The 13,097-nt window shown below is 34.8% G+C and overlaps 1 protein-coding gene across 6 annotated transcripts in view; it reads left to right on the top strand.

Annotated features, from left to right (window-relative positions):
- The window catches only part of SPAG16 (sperm associated antigen 16), a 1,164,736-nt gene that overhangs the window by 586,331 nt on the left and 565,308 nt on the right, over positions 1-13,097 (top strand). For all 6 annotated transcript variants that reach the window (XM_032754635.2, XM_058438740.1, XM_058438747.1 and 3 more), the window contains one exon: positions 5,360-5,503. In XM_032754635.2, coding sequence (XP_032610526.1) covers positions 5,360-5,503 — 144 coding nt within the window. The remainder of the gene's footprint in view (positions 1-5,359; positions 5,504-13,097) is intronic.

Raw genomic sequence — 13,097 nt, 5'->3', positions numbered from 1 at the left:
CAGGCATGGTGGTGGGTGCCTGAAATCCCAGCTACTCAGGAGGCTGAAGCTGGAAAATTGCTTGAACCTGGGAGGCAGAGGTTGCAGTGAGCCGAGATCACTCCACTGCACTCCAGCCTGGGTGACAGAGACTCTGTCTCAAAAGAAAAAAAATTATTTAGCATAAACAGCCCTTTATTGGAAGAATATATTATTTAAAACTCTTAAAGCTGGAGAGGTTAAGTCAATGCTTGGCTTCAACATTCCACTTGACAGCCTGACTTTCTTGTTAGGGGCTAATGCAGCTGGTAACTTTAAGTTGAAGCCAATGCTCGTTGACCATTTTGAAAATCCTAGGATCTTTAAGACTATGCTAAATCTATTTTGCCTATGATTTATAAATGTAACAACAAAGCCTAGATGACAGCCCATCTGTTTACAACATGGTTTAATGAATATTCTAAGCCCACCTTTGAGACCTACTGTTCAGAAAAAAAATGATTCTTTGCAAAATATTACTTCTCATCGAAAATTCACCTGGTCACTCAAGAACTGTGATGAAGATGTACAAGGAGACAAATGTTATTTTCATGCCTGCTGACAGAACATCAATTCTGCTTCCCGTGGATCAACGAGCAATTTCAACTTTCAATTCTTATTTTTTAAAAAATACATTTTATAAGGCTATAGCTGCCATAGACAGTGATTCGTCTGATGGATCTGGGCAAAGTAAACTGAAAACCTTCTGGAAAGAGACTTTCATGATTTATAGGAAGATATCAAAATATAAACATTAACAGAAGTTTGAAAGAAATTGATGCCAACTCTCATGGATGACTTTGAGAGGTTCAAGACTTCCCTGGAGGAAATCACATCAGATGTGATAGAAATAGCAAAAGAACCATAATTAGAAGTGCATCCTGAAAATGTGATTCAGTTGCTACAATTTTATGATAAAACTTGAATGGATAAAGAGTTGCTTCTTATTGATGAGCAAAGAAAGTCATTTCTTGGGATGGAATCTACTGCTGGGTGAAGGTGCTGTGAACATTGTTGAAATAACAATGAAGGATTTAAAATATTTCATAAACATATTTGATAAAGATGTTTGAGAGGGTTGACTCCAATTTTGAAAGAAGTTCCACTGTGGGTAAAATGCTATCAAACAGTATCATGCTACAGAGAAATCTTTCTGAAATGAAAAGTACATCGATGTGGCAAACTTCATTGTTGTCTTATTTTCAGAAATTGCTACAACCATCTAGCCTTCAGGAACCACAACTCTGATTGGTCAGCAGCCATCAACATCAAGGCAAGACCCTCCACCAGCAGAAAGATTATGACTGGATGAATGTTAAGATCACCCACATTTTTTAGCAATAAAGTATTTTTTCATTGTCAGTTTAGACATAATGATATTATATACTTAATATACTATAGTATAGGGTAAACATAACTTTTATATGTACTGGGAAACCAAAAAGTTTATATGACTTGCTTTATTGTGATATTCCCTTTACTGATATTGTCTGAAACCAAGATTGTGTGATACCTGGAGTATCTCCAAGGTATGCCTGTATTATAGCCATTGAATGAATTTATGTATGCAATTTTGGGAAGAGGAACTGAATCCTATAAAGTATTAGTTATTACTCCTATTCTTCAGCTTCTTCAAAAGACTGATTCAGAGGTAAACAGAATGGTCAAAGTTGAGCCCTAAGTATAACTGGGTAAATTTTTAATGAATTAAACCCTGTGGAATCAATGATGATTAAGTATTGTTCTACATTTATTTTTAAAGACCTCTATGAAAATAAAAAATAAAAAGTTGGCCGGGAGCAGTGGCTCACGCCTGTAATCCCAGCACTCTGGCAGGCCGAGGTGGGCGGATCATGAGGTCAAGAGTTTGAGACCAGCCTGATAAACATGGTGAAATTCCATCTCTACTAATAATACAAACATTAGCCAGACGTGGTGGCAAGCACCTGTAATCCCAGCTACTCAGGAGGCTAAGGCAGGGTAATTGCTTGAACTTGGGAGGGGGAGGTTGCAGTGAGCCGAGATCACACCACTGCTCTCCAGTCTGGGCAACAGAGTGAGACTCCGTCTCAAAAAAAAAAAAAAAAAAAAAAAAAAAAAAAAGTCACTACCCTCTGACAACTTGATGTATAATACCGGACTTGTACTATTAGCACAAGAAAATAAATTAAAGATCTTAAAGATCTTGTTAAGTGCAGCATATACATCTGCACAAAAACTCATGTAGACAGATCGTAGGAGAGGCTCTCCTCCCTTGGTTTCTCCTGCAGTACCAGAGCATATTAACTGTAAAGAGCAGCGTCTTCTAACCCCTCTAAGACTATTGTGTCTGGTGGAATCCAGCTCTGATACAATATACTGACAATTCCTAAATTGGTTCTTTACCTCAGGGTTTAATAATGACTCAATGACTTAAGCATTTACTGGGAATGATAATAGTTACATCCAAGCTCTGTAACAGGAATTATTGATGCTTATAGTACACATAGAAATAATAAATTAAGATTCATACTAAGCAGGGGTAGCTAAAATTATGAGTCTTAAAGCCAAGTCATCCTGGGTTCAAAGTTGGCTTCCATTCACTACCAAATGTAAGCTTGGGCAATTTACATGGTATCTCTACTAACTCTGTTTACTATGGCATAAAATAACAATACTGATAGTACCGACATCAATCACTAAGTCATGTATTTGATGAATGTTTATCGAATAGTTACTATGTGCCAGCTACTATTGGGGTTGAGCATACAGCAAACAATACAGATATGAACCCTGGCTCTTTTGAGCTTTCATTTCACTTGTGAGAACTAAGCATTCAGTACCAGGTATGGGGCACATTAAATTTTCAAACAATGTTAAATATCATTACCATTAGTTGATGATGATGATGATGATGACAGTTATGTCTCATTATGGAGTTGAGAATAACACAATTTCTATATCTGGGAAAATATTTCTGGTCCATGGCACTTAAACTGCTTCCCTCCCACAGGAGTGATTTGAACTGAGATTTGGAACTCCTCACTGGGGGTCTTTATCACTATGTCCCAGTATTTGCTGATGCACTTATTCCATAATAATTCAAAGCCATGTATTTATTAATATATTATCAAAGCATTAAATTCCTTTCTATATGTGCTGAAAATGTTTCTATTCAACTAAAGAACATTTTATGCCTGGCTGAAATGTGTGTAGAATTATCCACAAAAGTCATTTACAGATATATATATATATGTGTGTGTGTGTGTGTATATCTATATATATCTATATGTATATATTTATACATATATAAATATATATATGTGTATGTATATATCTATCTATAGATATACACATATGTGTGTGTACATGTATGTATCTATACCAGTGTTAGAAAAGGAATATATGGGCCAATCAGAGTGTGATTAGGAGGATCAGTCCATGTGGAATGGGAGTCAAGGTTGTTTAAGGTGTCACAGAGGAGGCCACATAGTGGAGGGGATGAGAAGAGTCAGAAAAAAGTACTTCCAAAGCTAATTGGCTATCAGTGGGTTTGTATTTATATTTTTGCCTTGACTTCTACAAATAGTTCCTCTCACAAAAGTCATTTTGGAAACTTATCTTTCAAAGTTCGTAAAAACATCAATGATTTTAGTTATCTTCACTTAAAGAGGGTAATTTATCATCTGGTCAAGTGTGCATGTGTCTGCCAGGAAAGCTGTGAGCCAACATACATCATACTCAGTAGCTTCAAGGATTCGGTTTGCCTTCTTGTGTGTATTTGAATACAGAATTCATTTTAATCTGACATTTTTTACCTCTCATCATATTTTTCTTCTAATTGAGTTCTAGAAATGTATCTTCTATCCGGTTTGAGCTGTAATAAATTCTTTACTTGAATTGGCCTTCTGAAAGTCACAAACCAACATGATGAATTGCAAAATGAATAATTTCCCTTCCACTGTGTTTATTTTGAGCAGCAAAATGCTGGAGAAAAATGAAACAATATTTCACTGGAAAGAAGGCCATGCCCATAGTGGTTACATGGCTGTGACCTGAATGCTGCTAATGCTGAAGCCAGTAGATTCCCAAAACTGTGTAGGTCTAATTTAAAAATAATTTGAAAATAATTATTCAGTGGATAATTTTAGAGTTTAATGATATTAATGTAAGGTATAAATAATGAGAAATGTTTTGCTCTCATATAAGCCTGGAGTTAGTTAAGCCATGTTGGTGTGGACTAGAGCCATGATTTCTTTGGGAAATGTGTTTCTTAAAATCCATATTGCAGAAGAAAAGAACAAGGCCATTTATAGAATAGACTAAAGGAAAAATGAACATGTGATCGCTGTTTTTTAAACCATCATATGTCTTACCGCACCACATAGGCAAATAAATGTTTTATTGTCTTTGAAATTTAGATGGCCAAATTGAAATTGAACAATTTGTTACTAATATTTAGGTTGGAATTTTAATAGGTGATTAACATTGGACACATCTGTTCCCATTACATTGTAAGGCGTAGATGAAACTTTATACAAATAAGATTAAAGCATTGCCACAGATAAAATATCAGGCATTAACCTTGTAGACTTTTGATTTTAAAATAGTTGAGCTCTAGTATTAAAATAGCCACAGTGATCAGAGTCCAGTTCAAATAATAGTGTTTAATGTGTTCATCATTAATCTTACATACTTCTTTCTCATTTCCCTCTATGCCTTTATAGAGTGGGAACTGCCTTATGTATCTTGAATTCATTACTGTAATTTGTGTACTGTGCATTGACTGAAGCCAATTTAAGTGGTAATGTAGGATATAATTTTAGTTCTGAACTTCACTTTGTGTAGATAGTGGGCCATGGAGTTAATGTTTCATTTATAGTATTTATTACAGAACTATGATAATGTGGTTATGATTCATGATCTTTTCCTGGATAATGGCTGATTTAAGACATATTATAGTTGAAAAGAATGTTGATGTTCTATAGTAACCATGACCACTGGTCCAAATATCCCAACATAAAAATATAATTGGCATAATTTTTCTCCCCTTAAAGAAAAACCAGAATTACTCTTTTCAAACCAGAATTAGATATGCACAATCACCTAAACCAACTACTTTGTCTTGCAAATGAGGAATCCGAGATCCAGTGAAGCTGATTAGATTGATGGAGATCAAAAAGCTACTAGTGTTAGAGCTATAGCAGGGATGCAGAACCTACTTCCTCTTACTTTGGGGCCAGTACTCTCAAAACTATCCTGCCTTGGTAAAATAGGATAATCACTGCCATTTCATTTATTCACATTCTGAAAACATTTGCTATTATCTCCCCATAACTCTTTTTTCTTTTTCCTTGTGCAGTGTCTCCATGCACCCCCACAAAGACATCCTAGTCTCCTGTGGCGAGGACCGACTCTGGAAGGTGTTGGGCCTTCCAAAATGCAATGTGCTTCTCACGGGATTTGGCCACACTGACTGGCTTTCAGACTGCTGCTTCCACCCCAGGTCAGTGCACAGGACCCCTAGAAATAGCCTAATCTCTCTAGGAATGTGCTTGTTTACTCTGTCTGCTCACTCTGCTGTCTTTGATGATGTTTTTCTTTCTGCAACAACACACCCTGCACTGAATTTCGAAGTGTATAGACAAATTCCCCTTTGGTTTTCATTATATTTTGATTGTTTTTGATATTTGGTACCTGTAAAACTTAGTCCACATGCTTATGCATTTAACCAGAGTAATAAGCTTCTCAGGTCAAGCATTATTAACATTCCTTGTGCTCACGAGCCCTGACAAGGCACAGAGATTTCTAGTCAATAATGCATGCCAGAATTTACCTTTGTTAATCTTTGGCGTTTTCCTTTTAGAACTAATTTACGTACCAAAAAGGATTAGAGGGTAGTGATCAATTTCTTTAAAAATTCAGTGACACTCAAGATACTAAAAAGAACAAAGCAATACTGAGAACACTGGGCCCTGTAATTTTTGAAATTCACTGAACCTAAATTCATTTGTACCTAAAAGACCAAGGGGTACAGAAGGGAGAACATTCTTAAAGAAACAGATGGAAAACTGTCCATAGTTCCTTGTGGCCCATTCCTACTTCCAATCCTGTTTTCTGCTCAACATACTTCTTGGATCTGCTTCTTTCTAAAACTCTCTGGCCTGATTACTTTTGGTAACCCATAGTTCTTGGTGCTTTTCTAAACCATTCTATTTGGAAATTTTGTTCTTGGGAAGATTTCTTGTGACTTATTTTCATGTTTTCACTAAACTTTTTAAAATCAGTTTTTCTTTTATCTTTGCTATGAATGTCTATGAAATTAGATAGAAAATTTTTATTTAAATTTATAAATTTGTAAGTTAATGACAAGAGTAAACTGTTTGAAGTTTTGAAAATCTTTCCAAAGTATAATTTATCTTTAGTACTAGATGTTTGACCCTACTTTATGAACATGCAGTGTATTCCATATCCAGTATATAAATTAAACAGAGCCTTGCCACCCTCTCACCTCTTGGGAACATAAACCCATGTTGCAAGCAGAGACAATACAATTAGAAGTATAGCCTATCGCTTATGTAGCTACTGGGCATACTAATCAGATTTTGATAATGCCCTGTTACCATGACAGCCAGTGACTCAGAGATTTTCTCATTAGTGTTTGACCAGCAATGGTCCTTTTAATAGATCTTCCTGTTTTCCCATTCAATTACTGAAATTAATATGAGGTGAGATACATCATTATTCACTCATAATACGAATTCACATTTAGCACTTTCTTACGGCAGAATTGTAGTAAAATACTGCTATACTGTTTGCTTTTTCTCAGTGCATGAGACAAATATAAGGGGAGAAAATAAATAGAACCATAAGTGTTTTTAAATGAGAGATATTGAATAGCAAAAAAAGAAAAAATGATTATTAGAAACAACAACAAAAAAAGCTCTATTTTGGTTTATTTGTGGTGAGACACATTCTGAAAGAGTTTATATCTCAGACCACAAACATTTTATAATCCTTGTACACAAACCAACACTAAATAGCATATGAATATGAAAAAATATATGTGTACCTACAGATAGTGTTGATGGATTAAAAGTTGTTGGAATTTATGTTTCCTGGAATTTAAATTTGTAATATTTGATTTTTGCTTTGGCTTATGTGATTTGGTCAGTAAGAAAAAATAGTTAATTATTGAAGATAATATATTTCCTATCTCATGGTATACTTCATCTATAATTTAAAATCAAACCTAAAATAAGTTTGATTTAAATATGATACTCTAATCTGTAGTTGAATTTTTAATGAATACAATTATAGTCTTCAGAGTCCAGCTCTGGGCTCTGGTTGATTCTGCTTTCTTGGAAGAGGCCTAGGGTGGACACAGTATATACTAATATGTACTTTCCTCCTATGCTCTGCACACAAGACACATAAAGTTTTTCTTATTTTTTTCTTTCCTTTGCTTTTAACATTTCCTTTATTTTTAATTTCAGTTGCTTCTAGTTGAATATTTTCTCTAACTCTTAGCTGGATGCAGTCCTGACTACAATGGTAGCTGACACTGTCAGGCACTGTCTCTTCTGCAATGATGACATATCCAAATTTTGTTTGGGGGTCAATTATTCTTGACATGATTGTGGTTTACCCTGACTGACCCCAATCAATCTTCTTTGTCCTATTTCTCTTATCATAGCAGACATCTCAAGTGCCTAAATAATAAATACAACAGGCATAGTAATACTCATATCAGACAAAAGAAGATTAATAGGTAAAAAAATAAACTGAGGGGATAACTAACACTTGAGAATCCAGCTAATATGATGTTGAAATATATAAAACAAAAAATCTCGTAAAACAAGATGATAGTAAAAAAAAATTCAGAATCAAAGACTTCAAGGTATCTCTCTTAACTTTTAATCTGTCAAGTAAACAAAATTGTAGTGGAATTAGAAGAATTAATATGATAGTATAATTAACAGTATATATTTCCCTCTGTACAAGGAGAGAATATAAATTTTTTGAGTTCATTTATGGTTCAATTTTCAAAAAGGCATAAATTCTTTACCCAAAATCTAGCATAAATTCCTCATAAATTATAAAATACATGATTTATGACCAAGATTCAATGATAAAAGGAAGTGATATGAAATTAACAACCATTAATGAGATTAATCACAAATTATTAAGACACATGTAAATGAATACTGAGTCAAAGAGAAACTATAAACTTTACATTACATAGTCAGCAGTTACAACTACAACACTTACCAAATTTATGAGACGTATCCAAAGCTGTATTCAGAGTAAAATTCATAGCTTTAAATTCTTTATCACTAAATAAGAAAAAAAGAAAATAAGTGGATTATGAATTCAAATTGAAAAAATGAAATACAAAAAGCAAAAGAATAAATCAATGAAAATTAGAAATTAATAAATTAGAAAGAGGATGTATATTTATGTATATGTTATATACCTATGAAAACTTCTCAACTTATATATATAAAATATATAAACATTTATATACAAATTATTTATATATCTATACAAGTATAAATAATATACATATATACATGTACATACATGTGTAAATTCAGAATTTTTCTGTCCTCAAGGGGAAAAATAATGAGGAGCTACAATACATTAGATATCCTGGAAAACTGCTGAAAATATATTAATAAGTGAGGAAACAGTAATATAAATAGCAACTGGGAAGGAGATAGTACTATATATACAGAAACTTATACTATATATACTATATATATATATGCACTTAAATTTTTTAGGAAATAATAAATCTCTATGAAAGTAAACATTATCAATGCTAAATCAAGATGGAAGAAAAACCTAGACTAAATTAAAAACTGTTGAAGAAACTGAGTTTTAAAGTTTTACCTTGCATGCCCATCTTTAGCAGTTTTATGAGTGAGTTTTTAGAAACTTACCAAAAAAAAAGAAATAAAGAAAAAAAGGTGTTAGAATAAAACAGGTAATTTTTAGGTTCATTACCTAGCCCAAGGACAGAAAAAATAAAAGGGAAATTCATTACTGGTTTTAAAAATAAAGCATAAACATAATTTTAAACCTAACAGATACAGTACTCACACGGTAACAGAGACCCATTTCACTATTTTGAATGCAAAACTTTAAAAAATGATACAGAAAATGAAATTCAGTTGCATGTTTAAAAAGAGCAATATACCATGACCAAGTAAGATTTGTACTTGGAAAGCATGAAATACATAAATGATCCCACTATAAGGACATCGTATAATAAATTATACTTATAGATATTGGAAGTTACCTTAAAAAGTGGCATAAATCTAGCAACTATACCTGTTAATACACATATGTTTGCATATATTGTTAGGTCCCATGTGTTGGAATTGATTAGGGGAATGGATTTTGGAACAGCTAAAACTCTTAATAAGATATGCCAGGTTAATGTCAAACCTGGATGCCATGAAGCTTAATGAGTCAAAAGCAGAATGGTGCTTACAGGAAATAGCTCAAGAGGGGAACATAAAACCAAACAGGTAAAAATGTAGACAATCCCCAAAGTCAAAACAGGAGCAAGGGTCCAAGCTAATTTCTGTCTATGGAAGCTTAATTACTTCTTCAGTTGGTGTTTACTCTCATTTAAAATGTTGTCTAGGCCGGGCGCGGTGGCTCACGCTTGTAATCCCAGCACTTTGGGAGGCCGAGGCGGACAGATCACAAGGTCAAGAGATCAAGACCACGGTGAAACCCCGTCTCTACTAAAAACACACAAAAAATGAGCCGGGTGTGGTGGCAGGCACCTGTAGTCCCAGCTACTCTCGGAGGCTGAGGAAGGAGAATGGCGTGAACCCGAGAGGCAGAGCTTGCGGTGAGCCGAGATTGCGCCACTGCACTCCAGCCTGGGCGACAGAGCGAGACTCTGTCTCAAAAAAAAAAAAAAAAAAAAAAAAAAAAAAAAAAAAAAAAAAAAAAAATTTGTCTACATATTTTCTTTTTTTTCCCTTAATAATAATGACTACTTTTTGTTGCAACACTAACACTGTCTAACATATTTATAACTCAAAAAATGAATATGGAAATCCTGTAAGTTTTATTTTATTTTATTTTTTTTATTTTTATTTTTTTTTATTATACTTTAGGTTTTAGGGTACATGTGCACAATGTGCAGGTTTGTTACATATGTATCCATGTGCCATGTTGATTTCCTGCACCCATTAGCTCGTCATTTAGCATTAGGTATATCTCCTAATGCTGTCCCCGCCCCCCCCACCCCCCACCCCACAACAGTACCCGGAATGTGATGTTCCCCTTCCTGTGTCCTAAATATAATGCAGACTATACAAACAGAAGGCATTTAAAAACTTGCAAGTCTTCAAAATACTGCATTGCCTCAATAATACTATACACATAACTGATTATTTCTATCTATTGTTTACAGTGGAATTGGTTCTGTTTGTATCTAAGTTTTTAATTTCCTCAGTAGGACTTGTCTATCCAGATCTTTTTTAAGGACATGGATAACTTTCATCACTGTGTAACTCATCATTATTACATATTTACCACTAGATTGAGGTCATATATTGGTAAGATAAAGCACCCTTTCCATTTACTTGGTAGACTGATGGAAGTGTTGGTAGCTATTGAAAGTGATTCATTAATCATTGAAAATTATAAATGAATGGAGCAATGCAGGGAATGTGCATTAGCACTACCTTTGCACTACTGAAAGAAGAAAATGTACATTGCCAAAAAGTGGGAACATAAACATACCCCAGTGCAAGGTAGAGGTCATACGAGTGGCTCGTTTTAGCATGCTAGCCTCACCATTGCTAGTCTTTTCAGGTTTCTCTTCTGTGAAATAGAAAGAATAATGATGCCTACTTTATAGTTTGATTGTGAAGACTAATGTTATAATATCTGAAAAACACAAATACGATTGCTAGGCACACACATGCTCAATAAATGTTAGCTATCATCATATTTTTCATTGATAGAAATTTTGAGAACTTAAAAAGATAGCTGGGCCGGGTGCGGTGGCTCATGCCTGTAATCCCAGGACTTTGGGAGGCCGAGGCGGGCGGATCACGAGGTCAGTAGATCAAGACCACCCTGACTAACACAGTGAAACCCCATCTCCACTAAAAATACAAAAAAATTAGCCGGGCGTGGTGGCAGGCACCTGTAGTCCCAGCTACTCGGGAGGCTGAGGCAGGAGAATGGCGTGAACCTGGGAGGCGGAGCTTGCAGTGAGCTGAGATCACGCCACCGGACTCCAGCCTGGGCGACAGAGCGAGACTTCGTCTCAAAAAAAAAAAAAGATAGCTCAAACGTTGTTAGAAAACTGGCAGCCAGCCACACAATAGGCTGCAAAGGGAAGAGGCAATTGTGTTTTCTGAATTATACCAAACTCTGTTGGAAAAATGATATGCTACCATCAATATTAGATGGTAAAATTGTGTCTAAAATTCATACCCAGTAAATGATTAAATGATGAAGATAGTTATAAACTGAAAACCAAATTCAATTATTTCAAAATGTATGTTATCTAGCTGTTCTCAGCTCATAAAACGTAAATATTTCTTTAAAATTGTGCCAAACTCATCCTATTTTTTTTATAAAAATGAGAATTCTGCATGTTTCCTATTTTTTTTTTATTTTTAGATTTTAGATTATGTTTTAGAAGGAAAAAAAATTTGGCCAGAAACATCAACAGAATTCCATTTTAAAATAATCTTTTTGATTTGTTTTTTGCACAATATAAAAAATATAGTGGTTGTACTTCCTTATCCACATGCAGGTTCTATTTTTGGCCCATTGAGACCAGCTTTGGGCAACAAAAACACAGAGTTACATAATCACCATTCAGGTTAATAATGTTACATCAGCAAAACTCATGCTGCATTATTTAAGAATATATTAGTTGGTCTTTACCTACACCAGAGAACTGCTTCATAACAGTAACATAATTTTGAATGTAAATACAATGTCCAGTTTACCAGTGCTTGGAGTTGCATTTTCTTCTGTATGACCACAGCTTATTATGTGAAACAGCATGTAACTCCCCACATATCTCTATAAGTGAAAGCAGTGGGATCAGTGGTTTAAACAATTTCACAGTGCCACATTTTATCCTGAGTTCCCTGCCTGAGGCAGAAATAGAGCTGACAGCATCCTGTTAAACAGAACTTCTACCCTTAGGAGCTGATTTATGAATTGTGAATAAATGGACCTCTCCAAAATACCTCATATTCTCTCTTCACTGTACAAGCTACCTATTCATGTATTTATGTGGTGCCTAAAACCATAGTATGAAAACCCATTGACAAGTACATTATTTAGATTTTTAAAAATATATATACACAGGACTGGGCATGGTGGCTCACACCTATAATCCCAGCACTTTGGGAAGCTGAGGCGGGCGGATCACCTGAGGTCAAGATTTTGAGACCAGCCTGACCAATATGGTGAAACCTCATCTCTACTAAAAATACCAAAAATTAGCCGGGCATAGTGATGGGCACCTGTAATCCCAGCTACTCGGGAGGCTGAGACAGGAGAATCACTTGAACCTGGGAGGCGGAGGTTGCAGTGAGTCGAGATTGCACCATTGCACTCCAGCCTGGGCAACAAGAGCGAAAGTCCATCTCAGAAAAAAAAAAAAAAAAATATATATATATATATATAAAATATATACATATATATAATATATATAATTTAAATTATATCTAATATATAACATATATTTATATTATAGCTTTAGATATATCTGTATTGAGGAAGGCCTGGTTTGAATGTTGACAGCAGTTACCTTTTAAACAGCAACTACCACATGTCAAGTATTGCAATTGTACGTGGCAATTATAATGCTATGTATATTTATGATGCTGCTTTCTTTTCCTCCGCTTATAGAAATACTACATCCTCTGTGTCCTTTGTATTCATAGTTAAATTGAGGCCATATACCTGATCTCTGGCCAGCGAAATGTGAATGAAAGTCACATTTTCAGCTGTAGCACATTGAAGAGCAAAGTTTACCTCCTTCAGGCTCTCCTCCTTTCTCTTCAGAACCACATGGTACAATGACATAGCTTTATAATGGC

Source organism: Hylobates moloch, unplaced genomic scaffold, assembly GCF_009828535.3.
Source record: "Hylobates moloch isolate HMO894 unplaced genomic scaffold, HMol_V3 SCAFFOLD_1, whole genome shotgun sequence".
Lineage (NCBI taxonomy): Eukaryota > Metazoa > Chordata > Mammalia > Primates > Hylobatidae > Hylobates > Hylobates moloch.
Note: the sequence above shows the minus strand (reverse complement) of the source record. Positions and strands in the feature narration are given on the sequence as shown.